Below are 25,778 nucleotides of genomic sequence, written 5' to 3' on the forward strand. Positions count from 1 at the left end.
ACACACCTACATGTACAATGGCTTTATCATGTAATGTGCCAGTTATCCATGTAATGAAAAATGTTTGTTTTTTTAAGAATCTTAAATAAATGATAGGAGGGTTTAAGTGGTTCATACTATTTGCTAATGCAAAGAGCACCTTGCAGTATGGGAAATATAAATCTGAACTGCAGCATACGTAAGATGTGATCAGTCCAGCCTGTCTCGTAATATTTAATGATTCTATATACCAAAAATTATCTGACCAAAAACTGTTTGTAATTTATTTAATTGGTTGATTTCCACTGAGATTCTGATGACTGAATATCAAATTAAATCAATATTATTATATTTAATCAGGCTAATGTGGTAATAGTAGCCTGATTAAAGATAATGTGTGTGCCCTAATGTTAGGAATATCTGTAAAAAAATATGTGACATTCTAAAAGTGTTCAGTAAAATAAACACAAAGTCACAAGGAAAATAAGACATTTGGGTCTTAGCTGGGACCCCATGTTAATGTGTGTACATGTAAAAAAAAAAAAAAAAAAAAAAAAAAGGTGTTTGTGTTTTGAATGCTAATGCTGAACTTTTGATATGATGTTATTCATGGCTTTTCATTGACTGAAAGGTAAGAACCAAAACAAACAATTAGCTCATCTTTGCACTTTAGAGCTACAGCTGTTGTCTGGCCTGCCAAGTCTCAACATTTATTTCCAGAAACCACGTCGTTCCATTAATTGCATTCAAATGTATTCCGATTTAAAATACAATTGCAAGCAAATCTAAAAAGTTGTCAAAATTGCGAATATGTATTTTTAAAAATTACAGATTCAGTGTAATTTAATGTTTTGGTTACATGGTACACCTGCGTTTAAATCTGTAAGGAAACATACTTAAAGTCCTGCAGTTTTCCAAATGCAATGTCTTTGTTGGCATGCACCTCCAAAACTGAGATTTTTCAAAAGGGATCATCCACGCTGCCAATTTGCAATCCCCTCAACCAATCACAGGCTTCTCCTGAACACACAAAAAAAAGTGGCTATCGTCACAGAGCAGTTTTGCCATGTGGTCAGACAGGCAGACCATACAGAGTTCATATTTTGAATAAGGGTCTGTGGCAGGCTGGTGAGTGGATAGAGGCCCAGAGACAGTCTCAGTTCAAAAAAGTAACAATTTTATTATAAATAAACACAAAAATAAAGTGCACAAGGGCAAAATAACAGATACTCAAACACAAATAAAGCAAAAACAAAACTCACAAAAATAAAGTTTCCAGGCTGGGCAATGCCTTCACTGGATTTATCAAAATTCAAAAATCACAAAACCACCACAAACACCAACCTGCTTCCTCAGCTCCCTCCTCTCAAATGAGAAGCAGAGGCCTCCTTTTATGTCAGGTGACTGGGCGCTGATTGATCGTTAATTAACCTAATCAACCCCAGCCACCTGAACATAATAAACCCAGGCAGGTAGGGGAAATTAACCCCATCCCTGCCAATTTAAAAAGGGCAGAGCTTTGTTCTGCCACACACCTCCCCCCATGTACAACGTACACCGGCCACAATCGGCCAACTCCCCCCTTCCCCCCACCCTCCCCCCCCCAAGAGTCCAATTATGTCCCTTGGGTGGGCTGTTATGGTGGGGTGGTGGGCGGGTTGATGTCGGAGCCCCCAAGCCTTCTTTGGTTGAGGGGGCCCCGGATCGCCAAGGTAGTATGGCGACGGCGACCCGGCTCCCTCTGGTGGCAGAGCCGGCGGCGGCAGCGGACCCTCGGCAACCCTAGAAAACAAAAAGGAGACACCAGCAGTCCCAAGCGATGCGGAGCAGCAGGCAACCCCAGGCGATGCGGAGTAGCAGGCAACCCCAGGCGATCCAAATGAGTCATCCCTGAGCGGAGCGGGCGTGGCATCCCTGGGCGGTGCAAGGCAGGCATCCTTGGACGGTGCAAGGCAGGCATTCTTGGTCCATAGCTCCTCCCCTCTGGGCTCTGGGAGCGGCGGCTCCTCCCCTCTGGGCTCTGGGAGCGGCGGCTCCTCCCCTCTGGGCTCTGGGAGCGGCGGCTCCTCCCCTCTGGGCTCTCGAGATGGCGGCGGCTCCTCCCTCTCTGGCTCTCGGGATGGCGGCGGCTCCTCCCTCTCTGGCTCTGGGAGCAGCGGCTCCTCCCTCTCTCTGGCTCTGGGGACGGCGGCTCCTCTCTCCCTCTCTGGCTCTGGGAGCGGCGGCTCCTCCCCCCTCTCTGGCTCTGGGGACGGCGCGGCTCCTCCTCTCTGGCTCTGGGGACGGCGGCTCCTCCTCCCTCTCTGGCTCTGGGGACGGCGGCTCCTCCTCCCTCTCTGGCTCTGGGGACGGCGGCTCCTCCTCCCTCTCTGGCTCTCGGGAAGGCGGCTGCCTTAGGGTGCATCAACCAGTCCCAGATCTCCTGGGACGGTGGTGAAGGTGGTGGTGCTGGAGGTAGTGGGGTGGCCCCTGATGCCTGAGGTGAACACTGCACCTCTTCCTGGGCCTGGTTGTAGGGGAATCCTGCCCAGTTGTGGCCGTCCTCCTCACACCGGCCACACCAGTTTGCCCGTGGCACGTCTGGGCAGGACCGCCAACGATGGTCCTCCTTCCCGCACCAGCAACACCAGGGGAAGAGGCTGGCCCGGTCCTCCAGCGGTGGCTGCAGCAGCTTCTTCGGCTGCTGCGTTTCCTGCCTTTGCCGCTGTCTGCTCTTCTTTCCCATAATCCAAGAAAAAATAAATAAAAATTCTCCCAAAAATTCAAAAATAAATAAATAAATAAAAAATACTGCTCTGAGCCGCTAGGAGGCGTTATCCCGCTGCTGACACCAAATGTGGCAGGCTGGTGAGTGGATAGAGGCCCAGAGACAGTCTCAGTTCAAAAAAAGTAACAATTTTATTATAAATAAACACAAAAATAAAGTGCACAAGGGCAAAATAACAGATACTCAAACACAAATAAAGCAAAAACAAAACTCACAAAAATAAAGTTTCCAGGTTGGGCAATGCCTTCACTGGACCAACCACCAACCACCAACCACCAACCACCAACCACCAACCACCAACCACCAACCACCAACCACCAACCAGCTTCCTCAGCTCCCTCCGCTCAAATGAGAAGCAGAGGCCTCCTTTTATGTCAGGTGGCTGGGCGCTGATTGATCGTTAATTAACCTAATCAACTAATCAACCCCAGCCACCTGAACATAATAAACCCAGGCAGGTAGGGGAAATTAACCCCATCCCTGCCAATTTAAAAAGGGCAGAGCTTTGCTCTGCCACAGGGCCCTACAAGCAATACAGGTTAGATTTCCCATTTAGAAACTGAACTATAATATATTGCATATGCTCTTCAAACCCACACCTCCCCATACAGTACACTGTACAATACTCAACACATGATGGTGTGCATCAAAAAAACTTCTTAAAAATATTTCCAGTTTCTTGGTGTTTGAACAGAAAGAAGGCCCACACACAATGATAAATTGCATCAGCTCCTTAAGCAAGGTATATCTTAAGATTGCTAATAAACCAAATGCAGGTTAATTGCTTGGAGAGCTACCATATCCGTGCATTGCAATTAGTCTGAGAATCACTAATGAGAACTACAGAAGATGTATTCACTTCGGAGCTTATTCTTTGTATTAATAATGATATCATCAAAGGTGCCCTGCTGAAACTCCACACGGGTTAAGAAAACAAGGGACAGCAATTCCTTAGCTTCCTTAACTGGAAGAAAAGGAGTTAGCACAGATAGACTGTGTTCTCTACCAAGCCCTTAGAAATGTATTTTGCAATGACACTCTATCATGCAGCATGTGTGCTGCTACAGTTGTGAATATGACTACAGTAAAAACCACTTGGCTGAGATCAGTGATAAACTGCTTGGAAAAACTGAGGTATTTTTGTTTCTGGTGGGAGATTTATTTTTCCAGATATTTGCTTATACATTTTGTAATGATTACAGTTACATCTTTCAAGGCCAGCAATGTATTCTACAGCAGCCCTCCTTGCATTTATTTACCAAAAAATTTACCAAAACTGGTATTTGTTGTTCTGCTCACATACGTTATTATCCAGATTCACTGGGTCCATTGAGCTGTTTCTAGTGGGAACACATCCATCATTTGGGTTTACTGTGAACTTGATTCAGTTTATCTCAACATCATGGCATAAAACTGAATTATCCATTAAATTATCAGACCATGTTAGTCAGTACTTATAAAGTGGGACTTATCAAGCACCAACCCTTTAAAAGAAATGCTAAAAGAAACACAAATTACATTCTGGGAAATCACAGAGTGCTGTGTTTTTGGTGTTATTTTTCCTGGAATGCACTGACAGTCTACTGTTTTGAGAGCTGTTATTTCTAGACCTCTAGACCGTCCATGTGTTAAAATATAAATAGGGCTTCTGTTATTTGGTTTTTATTCATTTCATTTTTCAGTGCTGATTTAGCTATTTTTGAGTTTTATGTGATTTTTTTGTTTTTTGTTTTCCCCCAGGGCTTTCGCTTTTTATATACTGTATGAATGCATTGTTTTTGGTTACTTTCCATTAATCATTTTAAGTCTCCAATAGAAATGTAGGAATGTGCTGCCACTCAGTAGTAGGAAAGTAATCAGAAGGAATCAATGATAGACAGGTCAGGAAGGAGGGACATTGCTAAGCTGCACTGTGAAATGTAGGGTTTTTTTGTGTGTGTGTTTTTTTGTTTTTTTTTTAAATGGGAAAGGCGTGGTCAATATGAATCGAGTAAACATTTCCACAGATTCTCCTGTATTTGCTGGTGTTTACTGGCTCTACACAATTCAATTGTTTTTGTATCTGGGCTGTTTTATCTGTTTTTATCGGTTAAAGCCGAAAATCCAAAGCCCTAAATATAAACTGAAACTTACTAGGTTATTGAACAAATTTGTTTTCTGCTTTTTTGCAAAATGTTTTGAGATGCTTACCATGATAAGGCACTATATAAATTTAAAGTACAACATTTATTGTTGAATATTGTTTTTTCCCCACACTTTATTGTTTTTTTTTTTTTCAATAAATAGATTCATACATTGGTAAGGAAAAAAATACATAAATCAGCAACACACAGTGTTTAACATTGCAGTAATCAAGCATGGCTTACCATAGTTTTTACACTGCAGGAATAGCATAGAGGAAGAGGAAGATAAACAGAGAGAGAGAGAGAGAGAGAGAGAGAGAGAGAGAGAGAGAGAGAATGGGAGAATGGGAGAAAGGGAACAGCAGGACACAGAGAGAAGAATAGAGAGAAGAGAGACACACTGGGCAGATTTTTCTGTGTGTACCTGGAGTGCACATTTATGTTTGTATCTACTGAGTACATTTCAAATCCAGTGAAAATAAGAGAGAGGGGCAACCACATTTTATTCCAATAAACATTTTTGTCCTATTCAGTTACAGTGATGAGCATTGAGTAATTACCAGACTATGCACTTCAGAGCACTTAAGAGAATACTCACAGCCTGTGATGTTTTACAGTGTCTTTTAGACTTTGTGAAATGGAATGTTTAATTGAAATTGTATTTATACTGTATTGTTCAGGGCTAATGGGACCCAGCTAGTATTGTATCTGGGCTGCTCATACAACCATCCCAAAAACTGATGCAAATGACATACTCTACTTGTTAGAATGAATCAAATATGTATACCTTTTTTTGTGGAACTTGTGCACCACCTTGTGTACATTACAGAGACCAAAACCTGGGCAATGCATCTTACTTGTATACACAGCATTGAATGTGAATGGAAAAACAAAAGATGACAACTCTGACTTTTTTTTTCCCCTGAATAAATTCATTTGGCATCACTTTCAGGAATTTGGGAAATTACTCATGCTCAATGATTCTGGAATCAAACATGCATGTCCATGACACATTGAGTTTGAATGGGGTATAACATTTTATTAAGCTCTGAATGTGTCTTTAGATTTGTTGCATCATTTTATTGAAGTGTAATATTCTTCTACTATACAGCTTATATATCTCATGTGAGTGTTAGGTTTTCTTAGTCATGAAACCACTGGCACAAATAGACTGAGTACGAAGAGTTCAAGGAAATACTCTATTTACTGCAGTGTGTCTTACAAAAGAATCCCTTATTTCTTTATTTCTTAAACTATAAATGATGGGGTTTGCCATTGGGGTTGCAAAGGAGTAGCATACAGCGAGTAAGGTACGTGTATCAGAGGATATATTTTCAATCTTTACAACGATGTAAACAAATCCATTGGAAATGAAATATGTAAGAACAATCATAAGATGTGAAGAACAAGTTGAAAAAGCCTTACGGCGACCGTCACCAGATCGTATTCTGAAAATGCAAATGATTATTCTAATGTAAGACCAAACAACTATCAAAAATGGAATATAAATTACAATCATTGCAACTGCAAGGGCCAGATCGATTAAAAATGTTGTGTCTGTACAGGCCAGTTGAACAACAGGTGGGTAATCACAAAACCAATAGATTACTTTGTTTGGTCCACAAAATGGCAATTGAGTAGCTAAAATCACTGATATGATGGGCCCTAACAACCCTAAAATCCAGGCTATGGCTACAAGTATGACACACGTTCTGTCTGTAATAATAGTACTATAATGCAGAGGCTTACATATAGCAATATACCGGTCATAGGCCATTACAGTCAGAAGAAAGCATTCTGTAGATTCAAAAGATAGAAAGAAATACATTTGTAAAAAGCAACCCTCAAATGAAATCACATTGTCTTTCATCAAACACACTGCTAACATTTTGGGGATAACAGTCGTTGTAATCATTATGTCAACAAAAGACAAATTCCAAAGAAAATAATACATTGGGGTGTGAAGTCTGTGGTCTACCAGTACCAAAACTATAATCACAAGGTTCCCTATCAAAGTTATAAGGTAGACCAACAGAAGGGAGACAGAAAGTTCTGTATAGAACTCTTCAAGACTCCGTTCTCCACCAGCAATGACAAACTCTCTGACTGTAAAATTGCTCCTGTTAGAATCCGGCAACTGGAACATATCTGGAAGACAAAGTACAAAAACGTCATTGTATGTTTTGCTTCTTAAACATTATTACTTACCAAATTATCTTCTAATGTTACTGCGAAAAGAGCATAAATCTGGCATAAAACCATCACTGATATTACAATGAATTTAAGTAACATGCCAACGGCGTACAATAGTGTTTTAAAAAAAAAAAGTGATGTTACATTTCTTTTTCTAAGTGGATTAACAAACACAACTCATAAATAATAATAAAAAAGGCTATGTTAGAAACAGACACAATGAAGTCTATTTACAATAATATTAGAATTTCAAGCCTGTTGTCTATTATCTGTACATTTTTATTTCTACTAACTTATGTGTTATATATAGAAGGTAATGACATGTAAGTATTATAAACAGTACTATCGGTTTTCTAAATAGCAATAATGTTAAAGCTAAGCTTTAGATCTACCGGTAACTTACTTAGCAGGTTTTCTGGTGTTCCTGTACTGATTGATCAAAATGGAATGAATGCTTGGCTATATTTCTGTGAGTTATAATATAGCCTCTGAGTTAAGATGTTGATTGGAATTTAAATTGAGCAGCACAGAAAAACAACACTTACATTTATTAGAGTCAAGGGTGCTCATTATCAAGGGGGCAAATTAAATCTCAATGTACATCTAAGATGTAAGAAGTACAATTAAAAGAACAACATGACAGTGCAGCCCAAGGCTGTGTCTTGTGATGGTGTGTCGTTATGTGGATTGAAATGCAGTATTGGTAATACAAGTGTGTTATGACCCAGGTGGATCTTTTTTAAAGGACTGGTTTAAAGTATAATGTACAGTAACTTGAATGTACTTGAATGTCTCCCACTTAGTATGATGTTCTATTTTTCAGGCAACACGAGGGCAACATTTTCAATACCAGCCAATCAAATTTGATAGTAGTATCACATGATGATAAGGCTTGAACATAACGTCAGACAGACAGTGTATGATGCATTCTGATTCTTGCATTTCATCCAATTAATTATATGTAGCCTATAGATACGCAATACAGTGTGTGTGTGGATAAGCGAATGTTAATGTCCACGATTATTTATTTATTTAGTTATTTCGTTATTTATTTATCAATTTATTTCATTTGTTATACTGTAATTAGTGCATTTTTATATCATAGTCTTTCTTCGCAGCATGTTTATGACAAAAACTTGCATTATGATTGGTTTACCTGTGTGTTGCCTGTGTGTTGCCAGCTTGTCACCAGCTTGTCGATCGCAGGCTTGTCTCCCGTGTGACCGCCTCAAACTGCAAGGCAACACGCAGGCAACAAATGTGCTCCTCCTGTGACCAGGCCTTTAGTGTAAATCACGGTCAGCACATACTAGAAACAAAAAACGTATCCCTCTTCACGCAGTATATAACAAGTAAAAGTTGATTTATATATATATATATATATATATATATATATATATATATATATATATATATATATATATATATATATATATATATATATATATATATATTACATTTGCTTTTGTAATTTCTAAATATTGTTACTTTTCTTAACTTTAATATATGGTAATACTAGTGTTTCAATATAACAAACATGCACATACTGTGCAGTGCTAAAGTGCTTTTATGTATTTATTGTTAATAATACAGTATTTTATGCTTATGTGTAACTATGGAAATTTAACTTGCCCCAATTGTATCTTCTAACTCGGCTTGTGTTTTTGATATTTATAAGAATCATTGGGTCAACCTGGGCCCCCATCGGTTTTACAGCTAAACGAAACACGACCCGTGCAGTGCCTATTTGCTTTGTGCTGAGCAAGGTTGCCCCAATGGTTTCTTGAAATTTGGCTTGTGTTTTTGATATCTCCACTTTAAATGACTGGGCACTTTTGATAACTTGCCGTTTTTTCACAGTTCTGATGTGTTTTTATTTCAGATAAAAAGGACAAGGTGAAGGGATTTTTTTTTTTTTTCTAGAATAATAGAGCAACAATCATAGTTTGCTACCTCTGTTTTCATTCTGTAGTAAATGTAGCCAATATTGTTTTTGTGAATTGGAGTCAGGAGTCTTGTATTTATTGTATTAAAAGTTTTGTGCCGTTTACACTTGGGTATTCTATTTGGATTTAGTGTATTGTGGTGTGGTTTTATCATTTGTTTGTATGTTTCATTATTGTTTCTCTTCAAAAGTTATTCAGAGTACATTCAAGTTACTGTACATTATACTTTAAACCAGTCCTTTAAAAAAGATCCACCTGGGTCATAACACACTTGTATTACCAATACTGCATTTCAATCCACATAACGACACACCATCACAAGACACAGCCTTGGGCTGCACTGTCATGTTGTTCTTTTAATTGTACTTCTTACATCTTAGATGTACATTGAGATTTAATTTGCCCCCTTGATAATGAGCACCCTTGACTCTAATAAATGTAAGTGTTGTTTTTCTGTGCTGCTCAATTTAAATTACAATCAACATCTTAACTCAGAGGCTATATTATAACTCACAGAAATATAGCCAAGCATTCATTCCATTTTGATCAATCAGTACAGGAACACCAGAAAACCTGCTAAGTAAGTTACCGGTAGATCTAAAGCTTAGCTTTATCATTATTGCTAATTAGAAAAATGATAATACTGTTTATAATACTTACATGTCAAATTTGACTGAATATCAAATTAAATCAATATTATTATATTTAATAACGCTAATGTGGTAATATTAGCCTGATTAAAGATAATGTGTGTGCCCTAATTTTAGGAATATCTGTGAAAAAATAGGTGACATTCTAAAAGTGTTCAGTAAAATAAACACAAAGCCACAAGGAAAATAAGACATTTGGGTCTTAGCTGGGACCCCATGTTAATGTGTGTACATGTAAAATAAATAAATAAATAAATAAATAAATAGAAAGGTGTTTGTGTTTTGAATGCTAATGCTGAACTTTTGATACAATGTTATTCATGGCTTTTCATTGACTGAAAGGTAAGAACCAAAACAAACAATTAGCTCATCTTTGCACTTTAGAGCTACAGCTGTTGCCTGGCCTGCCAAGTCTCAACATTTATTTCCAGAAACCACGTCGATCCATTAATTGCATTCAAATGTGTTCCGATTTAACATACAATTGCAAGCAAATCTAAAAAGTTGTCAAAATTGCGAATATGTATTTTTAAAAATTACAGATTCAGTGTAATTTAATGTTTTGGTTACATGGTACACCTGCGTTTAAATCTGTAAGGAAACATACTTAAAGTCCTGCAGTTTTCCAAATGCAATGTCTTTGTTGGCATGCACCTCCAAAACTGGGATTTTTCAAAAGGGATCATCCACGCTGCCAATTTGCAATCCCCTCAACCAATCACAGGCTTCTCCTGAACACACAAAAAAAAGTGGCTATCGTCACAGAGCAGTTTTGCCATGTGGTCAGATAGGCAGACCATACAGAGTTCATATTTTGAATAAGGGCCCTACAAGCAATACAGGTTAGATTTCCCATTTAGAAACTGAACTATAATATATTGCATATACTCTTCAAACCCACACCTCCCCATACAGTACACTGTACAATACTCAACACATGATGGTGTGCATCAAAAAAACTTCTTACATATTTCCAGTTTCTTGGTGTTTGAACAGAAAGAAGGCCCACACACAACGGTAAATTGCATCAGCTCCTTAAGCAAGGTATATCTTAAGATTGCTAATAAACCAAATGCAGGTTAATTGCTTGGAGAGCTACCATATCCTTGCATTGCAATTAGTCTGAGAATCACTAATGAGAACTACAGAAGATGTATTCACTTCGGAGCTTATTCTTTGTATTAATAATTATATCATCAAAGCTGCCCTGCTGAAACTCCACACGGGTTAAGAAAACAAGGGACAGCAATTGCTTAGAGCATTTAACTGGAAGAAAAGGAGTCAGCACAGATAGACTGTGTTCTCTACCAAGCCCTTAGAAATGTATTTTGCAATGGCACTCTGTCATGCAGCATGTGTGCTGCTACAGTTGTGAATATGACTACAGTAAAAACCACTTGGCTGAGATCACTGATAAACTGCTTGGAAAAACTGAGGTATTTTTGTTTCTCGTGGGAGATTTCTTTTTCCAGATATTTGCTTATACATTTTTTTAATGATTACAGTTACATCTTTCAAGGCCAGCAATGTATTCTACAGCAGCCCTCCTTGCTTTTATTTACCATAAAAACTGGTATTTGTTATTCTGCTCACATACGTTATTATCCAGATTCACTGGGTCCAATGAGCTGTTTCTAGTGGGAACACATCCATCACTCAGGTTTACTGTGAACTTGATTCAGTTTATCTCAACATCATGGCATAAAACTGAATTATCCATTAAAGTATCAGACCATGTTAGTCAGTACTTATCAAGCGGGACTTATCAAGCACCAACCCTTTAAAAGAAATGCTAAAAGAAACACAAATTACATTCTGGGAAATCACAGAGTGCTATGTTTTTGGTGTTATTTTTCCTGGAATGCACTGACAGTCTACTGTTTTGAGAGCTGTTATTTCTAGACCTCTAGACCGTCCATGTGTTAAAATATAAATAGGGCTTCTGTTATTTGGTTTTTATTCATTTCATTTTTCAGTGCTGATTTTAGCTATTTTTGAGTTTTATGTGATTTTTTTTTTTTTGTTTTCCCCCAGGGCTTTCGCTTTTTATATACTGTATGAATGCATTGTTTTTGGTTACTTTCCATTAATCATTTTAAGTCTCCAATAGAAATGTAGGAATGTGCTGCCACTCAGTAGTAGGAAAGTAATCAGAAGGAATCAATGATAGACAGGTCAGGAAGGAGGGACATTGCTAAGCTGCACTGTGAAATGTAGGGTTTTTTTGTGTGTGTGTTTTTTTGTTTTTTTTTTAAATGGGAAAGGCGTGGTCAATATGAATCGAGTAAACATTTCCACAGATTCTCCTGTATTTGCTGGTGTTTACTGGCTCTACACAATTCAATTGTTTTTGTATCTGGGCTGTTTTATCTGTTTTTATCGGTTAAAGCCGAAAATCCAAAGCCCTAAATATAAACTGAAACTTACTAGGTTATTGAACAAATTTGTTTTCTGCTTTTTTGCAAAATGTTTTGAGATGCTTACCATGATAAGGCACTATATAAATTTAAAGTACAACATTTATTGTTGAATATTGTTTTTTCCCCACACTTTATTGTTTTTTTTTTTTTCAATAAATAGATTCATACATTGGTAAGGAAAAAAATACATAAATCAGCAACACACAGTGTTTAACATTGCAGTAATCAAGCGTGGCTTACCATAGTTTTTACACTGCAGGAATAGCATAGAGGAAGAGGAAGATAAACAGAGAGAGAGAGAGAGAGAGAGAGAGAGAATGGGAGAATGGGAGAAAGGGAACAGCAGGACACAGAGAGAAGAATAGAGAGAAGAGAGACACACTGGGCAGATTTTTCTGTGTGTACCTGGAGTGCACATTTATGTTTGTATCTACTGAGTACATTTCAAATCCAGTGAAAATAAGAGGGAGGTGCAGCCACATTTTATTCCAATAAACATTTTTGTCCTATTCAGTTACAGTGATGAGCATTGAGTAATTACCAGACTCTGCACTTCAGAGCACTTAAGAGAATACTCACAGCCTGTGATGTTTTACAGTGTCTTTTAGACTTTGTGAAATGGAATGTTTAATTGAAATTGTATTTATACTGTATTGTTCAGGGCTAATGGGACCCAGCTAGTATTGTATCTGGGCTGCTCATACAACCATCCCAAAAACTGATGCAAATGACATACTCTACTTGTTAGAATGAATCAAATATGTATACCTTTTTTTGTGGAACTTGTGCACTACCTTGTGTACATTACAGAGACCAAAACCTGGGCAATGCATCTTACTTGTATACACAGCATTGAATGTGAATGGAAAAACAAAAGAGGACAACCTTGACTTTTTTTCCCCTCAATAAATTCATTTGGCATCACTTTCAGGAATTTGGGAAATTACTCATGCTCAATGATTCTGGAATCAAACATGCATGTCCATGACACATTGAGTTTGAATGGGGTATAACATCTTATTAAGCTCTGAATGTGTCTTTAGATTTGTTGCATCATTTTATTGAAGTGTAATATTCTTCTACTATACAGCTTATATATCTCATGTGAGTGTTAGGTTTTCTTAGTCATGAAACCACTGGCACAAATAGACTGAGTACGAAGAGTTCAAGAAAATACTCTATTTACTGCAGTGTGTCTTACAAAAGAATCCCTTATTTCTTTATTTCTTAAACTATAAATGATGGGGTTTGCCATTGGGGTTGCAAAGGAGTAGCATACAGCGAGTAAGGTACATGTATCAGAGGATATATTTTCAATCTTTACAACGATGTAAACAAATCCATTGGAAATGAAATATGTAAGAACAATCATAAGATGTGAAGAACAAGTTGAAAAAGCCTTACGGCGACCGTCACCAGATCGTATTCTGAAAATGCAAATGATTATTCTAATGTAAGACCAAACAACTATCAAAAATGGAATATAAATTACAATCATTGCAACTGCAAGGGCCAGATCGATTAAAAGTGTTGTGTCTGTACAGGCCAGTTGAACAACGGGTGGGTAATCACAAAACCAATAGATTAGTTTGTTTGGTCCACAAAATGGCAACTGAGCAGCTAAAATCACTGATATGATGGGCCCTAACAACCCTAAAATCCAGGCTATGGCTACAAGTATGACACACGTTCTGTCTGTAATAATAGTACTATAATGCAGAGGCTTACATATAGCAATATACCGGTCATAGGCCATTACAGTCAGAAGAAAGCATTCTGTAGATTCAAAAGATAGAAAGAAATACATTTGTAAAAAGCAACCCTCAAATGAAATCACATTGTCTTTCATCAAACACACTGCTAACATTTTGGGGATAACAGTCGTTGTAATCATTATGTCAACAAAAGACAAATTCCAAAGAAAATAATACATTGGGGTGTGAAGTCTGTGGTCTACCAGTACCAAAACTATAATCACAAGGTTCCCTATCAAAGTTATAAGGTAGACCAACAGAAGGGAGACAGAAAGTTCTGTATAGAACTCTTCAAGACTCCGTTCTCCACCAGCAATGACAAACTCTCTGACTGTAAAATTGCTCCTGTTAGAATCCGGCAACTGGAACATATCTGGAAGACAAAGTACAAAAACGTCATTGTATGTTTTGCTTCTTAAACATTATTACTTACCAAATTATCTTCTAATGTTACTGCGAAAAGAGCATAAATCTGGCATAAAACCATCACTGATATTACAATGAATTTAAGTAACATGCCAACGGCGTACAATAGTGTTTTAAAAAAAAAAAGTGATGTTACATTTCTTTTTCTAAGTGGATTAACAAACACAACTCATAAATAATAATAAAAAAGGCTATGTTAGAAACAGACACAATGAAGTCTATTTACAATAATATTAGAATTTCAAGCCTGTTGTCTATTATCTGTACATTTTTATTTCTACTAACTTATGTGTTATATATAGAAGGTAATGACATGTAAGTATTATAAACAGTACTATCGGTTTTCTAAATAGCAATAATGTTAAAGCTAAGCTTTAGATCTACCGGTAACTTACTTAGCAGGTTTTCTGGTGTTCCTGTACTGATTGATCAAAATGGAATGAATGCTTGGCTATATTTCTGTGAGTTATAATATAGCCTCTGAGTTAAGATGTTGATTGGAATTTAAATTGAGCAGCACAGAAAAACAACACTTACATTTATTAGAGTCAAGGGTGCTCATTATCAAGGGGGCAAATTAAATCTCAATGTACATCTAAGATGTAAGAAGTACAATTAAAAGAACAACATGACAGTGCAGCCCAAGGCTGTGTCTTGTGATGGTGTGTCGTTATGTGGATTGAAATGCAGTATTGGTAATACAAGTGTGTTATGAACCAGGTGGATCTTTTTTAAAGGACTGGTTTAAAGTATAATGTACAGTAACTTGAATGTACTTGAATGTCTCCCACTTAGTATGATGTTCTATTTTTCAGGCAACACGAGGGCAACATTTTCAATACCAGCCAATCAAATTTGATAGTAGTATCACATGATGATAAGGCTTGAACATAACGTCAGACAGACAGTGTATGATGCATTCTGATTCTTGCATTTCATCCAATTAATTATATGTAGCCTATAGATACGCAATACAGTGTGTGTGTGGATAAGCGAATGTTAATGTCCACGATTATTTATTTATTTAGTTATTTCGTTATTTATTTATCAATTTATTTCATTTGTTATACTGTAATTAGTGCATTTTTATATCATAGTCTTTCTTCGCAGCATGTTTATGACAAAAACTTGCATTATGATTGGTTTACCTGTGTGTTGCCTGTGTGCCAGCTTGTCACCAGCTTGTCGATCGCAGGCTTGTCTCCCGTGTGACCGCCTCAAACTGCAAGGCAACACGCAGGCAACAAATGTGCTCCTCCTGTGACCAGGCCTTTTGTGTAAATCACGGCCAGCACATACTAGAAACAAAAAACGTATCCCTCTTCACGCGGTATATAACAAGTAAAAGTTGATTTATATATATATATATATATATATATATATATATATATATATATATATATATATATATATATATATATATATATATATATATATATATATATATATATTTGCTTTTGTAATTTCTAAATATTGTTACTTTTCTTAACTTTAATATATGGTAATACTAGTGTTTCAATATAACAAACATGCACATACTGTGCAGTGCTAAAGTGCTTTTATGTATTTATTGTTAATAATACAGTATTTTATACTTATGTGTAACTATGGAAATTTAACTTGCCCCAATTGTATCTTCTAACTCGGCTTGTGTTTTTGATATTTATAAGAATCATTGGGTCAACCTGGGCCCCCATCGGTTTTACAGCTGTGCCTATTTGCTTTGTGCTGAGCAAGGTTGCCCCAAATGGTTTCTTGAAATTTGGCTTGTGTTTTTGATATCTCCACTTTAAATGACTGGGCACTTTTGATAACTTGCCGTTTTTTCACAGTTCTGATGTGTTTTTATTTCAGATAAAAAGGACAAGGTGAAGGGATTTTTTTTTTTTTTCTAGAATAATAGAGCAACAATCATAGTTTGCTACCTCTGTTTTCATTCTGTAGTAAATGTAGCCAATATTGTTTTTGTGAATTGGAGTCAGGAGTCTTGTATTTATTGTATTAAAAGTTTTGTGCCGTTTACACTTGGGTATTCTATTTGGATTTAGTGTATTGTGGTGTGGTTTTATCATTTGTTTGTATGTTTCATTATTGTTTCTCTTCAAAAGTTATTCAGAGTACATTCAAGTTACTGTACATTATACTTTAAACCAGTCCTTTAAAAAAGATCCACCTGGGTCATAACACACTTGTATTACCAATACTGCATTTCAATCCACATAACGACACACCATCACAAGACACAGCCTTGGGCTGCACTGTCATGTTGTTCTTTTAATTGTACTTCTTACATCTTAGATGTACATTGAGATTTAATTTGCCCCCTTGATAATGAGCACCCTTGACTCTAATAAATGTAAGTGTTGTTTTTCTGTGCTGCTCAATTTAAATTCCAATCAACATCTTAACTCAGAGGCTATATTATAACTCACAGAAATATAGCCAAGCATTCATTCCATTTTGATCAATCAGTACAGGAACACCAGAAAACCTGCTAAGCAAGTTACCGGTAGATCTAAAGCTTAGCTTTATCATTATTGCTAATTAGAAAAACGATAATACTGTTTATAATACTTACATGTCAAATTTGACTGAATATCAAATTAAATCAATATTATTATATTTAATAACGCTAATGTGGTAATATTAGCCTGATTAAAGATAATGTGTGTGCCATAATGTTAGGAATATCTGTGAAAAAATAGGTGACATTCTAAAAGTGTTCAGTAAAATAAACACAAAGTCACAAAGAAAATAAGACATTTGGGTCTTAGCTGGGACCCCGTGTTAATGTGTGTACATGTAAAATAAATAAATAAATAAAAAGGTGTTTGTGTTTTGAATGCTAATGCTGAACTTTTGATACAATGTTATTCATGGCTTTTCATTGACTGAAAGGTAAGAACCAAAACAAACAATTAGCTCATCTTTGCACTTTAGAGCTACAGCTGTTGCCTGGCCTGCCAAGTCTCAACATTTATTTCCAGAAACCACGTCGTTCCATTAATTGCATTCAAATGTGTTCCGATTTAAAATACAATTGCAAGCAAATCTAAAAAGTTGTCAAAATTGCGAATATGTATTTTTAAAAATTACAGATTCAGTGTAATTTAATGTTTTGGTTACATGGTACACCTGCGTTTAAATCTGTAAGGAAACATACTTAAAGTCCTGCAGTTTTCCAAATGCAATGTCTTTGTTGGCATGCACCTCCAAAACTGGGATTTTTCAAAAGGGATCATCCACGCTGCCAATTTGCAATCCCCTCAACCAATCACAGGCTTCTCCTGAACACACAAAAAAAAGTGGCTATCGTCACAGAGCAGTTTTGCCATGTGGTCAGATAGGCAGACCATACAGAGTTCATATTTTGAATAAGGGCCCTACAAGCAATACAGGTTAGATTTCCCATTTAGAAACTGAACTATAATATATTGCATATACTCTTCAAACCCACACCTCCCCATACAGTACACTGTACAATACTCAACACATGATGGTGTGCATCAAAAAAACTTCTTACATATTTCCAGTTTCTTGGTGTTTGAACAGAAAGAAGGCCCACACACAACGGTAAATTGCATCAGCTCCTTAAGCAAGGTATATCTTAAGATTGCTAATAAACCAAATGCAGGTTAATTGCTTGGAGAGCTACCATATCCTTGCATTGCAATTAGTCTGAGAATCACTAATGAGAACTACAGAAGATGTATTCACTTCGGAGCTTATTCTTTGTATTAATAATTATATCATCAAAGCTGCCCTGCTGAAACTCCACACGGGTTAAGAAAACAAGGGACAGCAATTGCTTAGAGCATTTAACTGGAAGAAAAGGAGTCAGCACAGATACACTGTGTTCTCTACCAAGCCCTTAGAAATGTATTTTGCAATGGCACTCTGTCATGCAGCATGTGTGCTGCTACAGTTGTGAATATGACTACAGTAAAAACCACTTGGCTGAGATCACTGATAAACTGCTTGGAAAAACTGAGGTATTTTTGTTTCTCGTGGGAGATTTCTTTTTCCAGATATTTGCTTATACATTTTTTTAATGATTACAGTTACATCTTTCAAGGCCAGCAATGTATTCTACAGCAGCCCTCCTTGCTTTTATTTACCATAAAAACTGGTATTTGTTATTCTGCTCACATACGTTATTATCCAGATTCACTGGGTCCAATGAGCTGTTTCTAGTGGGAACACATCCATCACTCAGGTTTACTGTGAACTTGATTCAGTTTATCTCAACACCATGGCATAAAACTGAATTATCCATTAAAGTATCAGACCATGTTAGTCAGTACTTATCAAGCGGGACTTATCAAGCACCAACCCTTTAAAAGAAATGCTAAAAGAAACACAAATTACATTCTGGGAAATCACAGAGTGCTATGTTTTTGGTGTTATTTTTCCTGGAATGCACTGACAGTCTACTGTTTTGAGAGCTGTTATTTCTAGACCTCTAGACCGTCCATGTGTTAAAATATAAATAGGGCTTCTGTTATTTGGTTTTTATTCATTTCATTTTTCAGTGCTGATTTTAGCTATTTTTGAGTTTTATGTGATTTTTTTTTTTTTTGTTTTCCCCCAGGGCTTTCGCTTTTTATATACTGTATGAAATGCATTGTTTTTGGTTACTTTCCATTAATCATTTTAAGTCTCCAATAGAAATGTAGGAATGTGCTGCCACTCAGTAGTAGGAAAGTAATCAGAAGGAATCAATGATAGACAGGTCAGGAAGGAGGGACATTGCTAAGCTGCACTGTGAAATGTAGGGTTTTTTTGTGTGTGTGTTTTTTTTTGTTTTTTTTTTAAATGGGAAAGGCGTGGTCAATATGAATCGAGTAAACATTTCCACAGATTCTCCTGTATTTGCTGGTGTTTACTGGCTCTACACAATTCAATTGTTTTTGTATCTGGGCTGTTTTATCTGTTTTTATCGGTTAAAGCCGAAAATCCAAAGCCCTAAATATAAACTGAAACTTACTAGGTTATTGAACAAATTTGTTTTCTGCTTTTTTGCAAAATGTTTTGAGATGCTTACCATGATAAGGCACTATATAAATTTAAAGTACAACATTTATTGTTGAATATTGTTTTTTCCCCACACTTTATTGTTTTTTTTTTTTCAATAAATAGATTCATACATTGGTAAGGAAAAAAATACATAAATCAGCAACACACAGTGTTTAACATTGCAGTAATCAAGCATGGCTTACCATAGTTTTTACACTGCAGGAATAGCATAGAGGAAGAGGAAGATAAACAGAGAAAGAGAGAGAGAGAGAGAGAGAGAGAGAGAGAGAGAATGGGAGAATGGGAGAAAGGGAACAGCAGGACACAGAGAGAAGAATAGAGAGAAGAGAGACACACTGGGCAGATTTTTCTGTGTGTACCTGGAGTGCACATTTATGTTTGTATCTACTGAGTACATTTCAAATCCAGTGAAAATAAGAGAGAGGGGCAACCACATTTTATTCCAATAAACATTTTTGTCCTATTCAGTTACAGTGATGAGCATTGAGTAATTACCAGACTCTGCACTTCAGAGCACTTAAGAGAATACTCACAGCCTGTGATGTTTTACAGTGTCTTTTAGACTTTGTGAAATGGAATGTTTAATTGAAATTGTATTTATACTGTATTGTTCAGGGCTAATGGGACCCAGCTAGTATTGTATCTGGGCTGCTCATACAACCATCCCAAAAACTGATGCAAATGACATACTCTACTTGTTAGAATGAATCAAATATGTATACCTTTTTTTGTGGAACTTGTGCACTACCTTGTGTACATTACAGAGACCAAAACCTGGGCAATGCATCTTACTTGTATACACAGCATTGAATGTGAATGGAAAAACAAAAGAGGACAACCTTGACTTTTTTTCCCCTGAATAAATTCATTTGGCATCACTTTCAGGAATTTGGGAAATTACTCATGCTCAATGATTCTGGAATCAAACATGCATGTCCATGACACATTGAGTTTGAATGGGGTATAACATCTTATTAAGCTCTGAATGTGTCTTTAGATTTGTTGCATCATTTTATTGAAGTGTAATATTCTTCTACTATACAGCTTATATATCTCATGTGAGTGTTAGGTTTTCTTAGTCATGAAACCACTGGCACAAATAGACTGAGTACAAAGAGTTCAAGAAAATACTCTATTTACTGCAGTGTGTCTTACAAAAGAATCCCTTATTTCTTTATTTCTTAAACTATAAATGATGGGGTTTGCCATTGGGGTTGCAAAGGAGTAGCATACAGCGAGTAAGGTACGCGTATCAGAGGATATATTTTCAATCTTTACAACGATGTAAACAAATCCATTGGAAATGAAATATGTAAGAACAAGAATCAGATGTGAAGAACAAGTTGAAAAAGCCTTACGGCGACCGTCACCAGATCGTATTCTGAAAATGCAAATGATTATTCTAATGTAAGACCAAACAACTATCAAAAATGGAATATAAATTACAATCATTGCAACTGCAAGGGCCAGATCGATTAAAAATGTTGTGTCTGTACAGGCCAGTTGAACAACAGGTGGGTAATCACAAAACCAATAGATTAGTTTGTTTGGTCCACAAAATGGCAACTGAGCAGCTAAAATCACTGATATGATGGGCCCTAACAACCCTAAAATCCAGGCTATGGCTACAAGTATGACACACGTTCTGTCTGTAATAATAGTACTATAATGCAGAGGCTTACATATAGCAATATACCGGTCATAGGCCATTACAGTCAGAAGAAAGCATTCAGTACATTCAAAAGATAGAAAGAAATACATTTGTAAAAAGCAACCCTCAAATGAAATCACATTGTCTTTCATCAAACACACTGCTAACATTTTGGGGATAACAGTCGTTGTAATCATTATGTCAACAAAAGACAAATTCCAAAGAAAATAATACATTGGGGTGTGAAGTCTGTGGTCTACCAGTACCAAAACTATAATCACAAGGTTCCCTATCAAAGTTATAAGGTAGACCAACAGAAGGGAGACAGAAAGTTCTGTATAGAACTCTTCAAGACTCCGTTCTCCACCAGCAATGACAAACTCTCTGACTGTAAAATTGCTCCTGTTAGAATCCAGCAACTGGAACATATCTGGAAGACAAAGTACAAAAACGTCATTGTATGTTTTGCTTCTTAAACATTATTACTTATCAAATTATCTTCTAATGTTACTGCGAAAAGAGCATAAATCTGGCATAAAACCATCACTGATATTACAATTAATTTAAGTAACATGCCAACGGCGTACAATAGTGTTTTAAAAAAAAAAAAGTGATGTTACATTTCTTTTTCTAAGTGGATTAACAAACACAACTCATAAATAATAATAAAAAAGGCTATGTTAGAAACAGACACAATGAAGTCTATTTACAATAATATTAGAATTTCAAGCCTGTTGTCTATTATCTGTACATTTTTATTTCTACTAACTTATGTGTTATATATAGAAGGTAATGACATGTAAGTATTATAAACAGTACTATCGGTTTTCTAATTAGCAATAATGATAAAGCTAAGCTTTAGATCTACCGGTAACTTACTTAGCAGGTTTTCTGGTGTTCCTGTACTGGTTGATCAAAATGGAATGAATGCTTGGCTATATTTCTGTGAGTTATAATATAGCCTCTGAGTTAAGATGTTGATTGGAATTTAAATTGAGCAGCACAGAAAAACAACACTTACATTTATTAGAGTCAAGGGTGCTCATTATCAAGGGGGCAAATTAAATCTCAATGTGTCTCCTTAGCTAAGATGTAAGAAGTACAATTAAAAGAATAACATGACAGTGCAGCCCAAGGCTGTGTCTTGTGACAGTGAGTTATTAATGTAGAATCAAAATATAATAATTGTTCTGTATTATGACCCAGGTGGTTCTTTTTTAAAGGACTGGTTTAAAGTATAATGTACAGTAGCTTGAATGTACTCTGAATAACTTTTGAAGAGAAACAATAATGAAACATACAAACAAATGATAAAACCACACCACAATACACTAAATCCAAATAGAATACCCAAGTGTAAACGGCACAAAACTTTTAATACAATAAATACACGACTCCTGACTCCAATTCACAAAAACAATATTGGCTACATCTACTACAGAATGAAAACAGAGGTAGCAAACTATGATTGTTGCTCTATTATTCTAGAAAAAAAAAATCCCTTCACCTTGTCCTTTTTATCTGAAATAAAAACACATCAGAACTGTGAAAAAACGGCAAGTTATCAAAAGTGCCCAGCCATTTCAAGTGGAGATTTAGTTAACATATGATGGAAACACTCATCTTACCATATATTAAGGTTAATAAAAGTTCATTTATTTTGGGTTTGTGACCACATATTTATATACACAATATTTAGAAATTACAAAGGCAAATGTAAAAAAAAAAAAACAGCAAATATTAATTTATTTAACTTTTACTCATTATATATTGTGGAAAAAGGTCTATGGTTTTGTTTGTATCCTAGTATGTGCTGACCGTAACTTACACGTAGCGTCACTTCCACATATGCTTCAAGCTCAAGTTCTTGGTTATCTGCTTGTGGTGGTCCGAGGTTTTCGTGCCCAGGGCCGGATTAACCTTTTGTGGGCCTTAACTTTAGCCCAATGCACTCACCAGATTGAGTTGTAAATAACCACATCATCAATATACACTGCTGCATATTCATAATGTGGGCGTAAGACTTGGTCCCTCAGTCTCTGAACGGCAGTGGGCACACCATGTAGCCCAAACAGCCCTTGAGGGGTTGAAAATGCAGTTTTCTCTCTAGAACTGTGGGTTAAGGGGATCTGCCAGTATCCCTTTGTCAGGTCCAGAGTAGAGATAAACTTCACCATTCCCCATCTATTTAGAAACTCATCGACCAGATATCTGTATGGTATATATGGTCGAAAAACTGTACTTGCTCTAGCTACAAACTAACTGCGTCATCTGTCCCTCTGCCTGAACCAGTATTGTTAAATACCAGAATACCAGATTACAAAAAATACATTCTGTAGGCATTACTAAAATAACAGTGGAGGATGAGCCCTCATTGTATATGAGACTTTTTCTTTTGTGCTCCTCGGAATATCATTCCAACTTTTTTTAATCTCTTCCACCGTTCTTTTAATAATGCCTACACTCTAAGAAGTAAAGGCTCTCGTTAGAACCACTGTGGAGACCTTTTTAGGTGTTTCTAAGAACCCTTTTTACATGGATTCTATATTCTCTATTTGCAGACTTTCTTTTTTGTCATGTAAGCTATGAAACATGTATTGAAAACTCGAGTTCGCAAAACAATACGGTACCGGTATTATAAACCGTAATTCACAAACTGACTTGATCAGAGGGTTAAAAAATTAGCTCTTTGCAAAATGTTATTAAATGTTTCTTTGTCCTTAAAAACGATGTCTCCTTCTTGCTGCAGACAAGCCTCCCACATCACCTTCATTTTTATATAGCCTACTGTCTGAATGCGGCAAATTAACACCTGCTTTTCAGAGTTCTTAAAATAATCACGCAAATACGAGGCCTGCATTTACCAGCAGCTTTAATAAATTAGACGGAATATTTAACAGACCTCATTTGCAAAATCCCCTCCCAATTTTAGTGGTTTTGTTCAAAAACACCCCAGAATTACATATGCATATACAGAATTACAGGTATCCCGTCAATTTGTCACACACTTTTCATCACCAACAATTCATCGCCAACAATTAATCACCCGCAACAATTCATCACAGACAATAACTCACTGATTAGGGTTAGGGTTATAAGCGCCGCACCGGTCATTTTCACCTGTAGCGTTTTAATCAGCTGTGATATGATAATGTACCCTCCGTGATAAATTGTTCTTGATGAATTGTTGGTGATAAATTGTCATAGACCCAGAATTACATAAGCATCAAGGCTAAAGCACACAGAGACATTGCCCCCGCAAATCACGTATTAATTGTGTGTTTATGCCATTGCATGGGTTTTATAAATCCCATCCAAAAATTCAAAACCCTCAGCACCTGTTTTACGGTCGTGAAACATGCGCAGTCCTTTTATAAATCTGGGCCTCAATGTTTTGAACGTACGTTGAAAACACTCCAAAGTGTTTTTGTGTGACTGCTTTGACCGTACCACACTGGGAGGGATTTTCCCCCTATACTGCAACAAATGGGGTGGATTTCAAAACGTTAGGGTGGAATGGCAACAAAAGACCCTTTTACAGATGCAAAAAATGTAAAACATAATTTCTACTATTCCACTTACATTTTTAAACAGTTTGTGTGGCCTTCAGGAAGTTGTCCTGCCAAAACCTTGAGAAAAAAACATTATGCATTCTAAAATAGATACATAAACGCCTTGTTTTCATAAAAGTTAAATCTAATGTGTACAGCGAATTGTGATTTGTTTATTATTCTAATTAATTCAGATATATCAGTTTTCATTTCTGAATCATTAGTTTGGGGAAAACCTGATTTCCTGTAAAGGTACTGAATATTTTAAAGAAATACATGTGTGTTAGAATGACCTCTTGTCCTGTCCTTACATTGTCTTGATGAGCTGGAGTAATTCCCATCACGATTTCACCACAAATCGAGGCCCATCTCAATCCAGTATTTTTGGATGCCAGCATCAACAATCTGCAACAGGCAGCATCGCAGGATGGTATATTATTATTATTATTATTATTATTATTATTATTATTATTATTATTATTATTATTATTAATGGGCAGGTTGCTGTTTTGTGACTGTGGCAAAAGGATTTCATCAGAAGCAGCATAATAAGAGCGCCCATGTTTGTCAGAGCCATTGCCAGTGTAGGCCAGAGTACCAAGTAAAGTTACTGTTCATTCACAAAGAAATAAATCATTTAATATAAATGATATACACGTCACAATAAGTGCGTTCCCTAGTATATTTCCATGTTGACAAAATAAGTTAATTGTCATTAAACTCGGGTGTCCTGTAATACATATTCATATGCATGTTGATTAAAACTCCCTGGGGTCTTCAAAAACGTTTTTTTGTGTTTTTTTGCCTGAGATGCGTGCGACTTAAAATATAAATAAATTGTATAATATAAATGATATAGACATCAAAATTAATTGTGTTCCCTCGTATATTTCCATGTTTACCTTACTTTGGGGACTTATTTCTCTTACTGTATGAAAGGTTTTGACTTTTTTTCTACATTTCACCTAAGAGTGTTGGGAACTACAAATTAAAAGTGAGATGGTGCTTTTGGCTGATTTACCTTTGCTGTGCCAATACCTTGAAAACACATAAACTACATACTTGCTGTATATAGAGACTCTGGCAGTTCTCTCGCTGATAACTTGGCACGGGGATCTACCGTTCCTCTAGAGTTAGACAATTCCAAGGCTATGCCAATATTTCATATAGTACGCATCATAAATATGCACCACTAATTAAAAGCACACTTCATTAAAAAGTGTGTTTGCAATGACTTTGTAAGATTTTAGAATGATATTACAGAAACTTTCAAATTTTATT

General features: G+C 36.5%; 3 protein-coding genes across 3 annotated transcripts; all 3 read right to left on the reverse strand.

Moving 5' to 3' along the window:
• Nucleotides 1-1,320: 1,320 nt before the first annotated feature.
• On the reverse strand, nt 1,321-7,015 carry LOC121321197 (olfactory receptor 6N1-like; the record flags this gene model as incomplete). Its single annotated transcript, XM_041260098.1, has 2 exons — nt 6,092-7,015; nt 1,321-1,344 (listed from the first exon to the last, which is right to left on the reverse strand). Coding segments are annotated over exons 1-2 (948 nt in total), but the record flags the coding sequence as incomplete, so codon positions are not given.
• A 6,228-nt stretch (nt 7,016-13,243) lies between these two features.
• LOC121321198 (olfactory receptor 6N1-like) lies at nt 13,244-14,203 on the reverse strand. Its single transcript, XM_041260099.1, has one exon. The coding sequence runs from the start codon at nt 14,201-14,203 to the stop codon at nt 13,244-13,246; it is 960 nt and encodes a 319-aa protein (XP_041116033.1).
• A 6,211-nt stretch (nt 14,204-20,414) lies between these two features.
• On the reverse strand, nt 20,415-21,374 carry LOC121321199 (olfactory receptor 6N1-like). Its single transcript, XM_041260100.1, has one exon. It carries the CDS (start codon nt 21,372-21,374, stop codon nt 20,415-20,417), a length of 960 nt encoding a protein of 319 aa, XP_041116034.1.
• Between the last annotated feature and the right edge of the window lie 4,404 nt (nt 21,375-25,778).

The sequence above is a fragment of the Polyodon spathula genome, chromosome 9 (genome assembly GCF_017654505.1).
Source record: "Polyodon spathula isolate WHYD16114869_AA chromosome 9, ASM1765450v1, whole genome shotgun sequence".
Lineage (NCBI taxonomy): Eukaryota > Metazoa > Chordata > Actinopteri > Acipenseriformes > Polyodontidae > Polyodon > Polyodon spathula.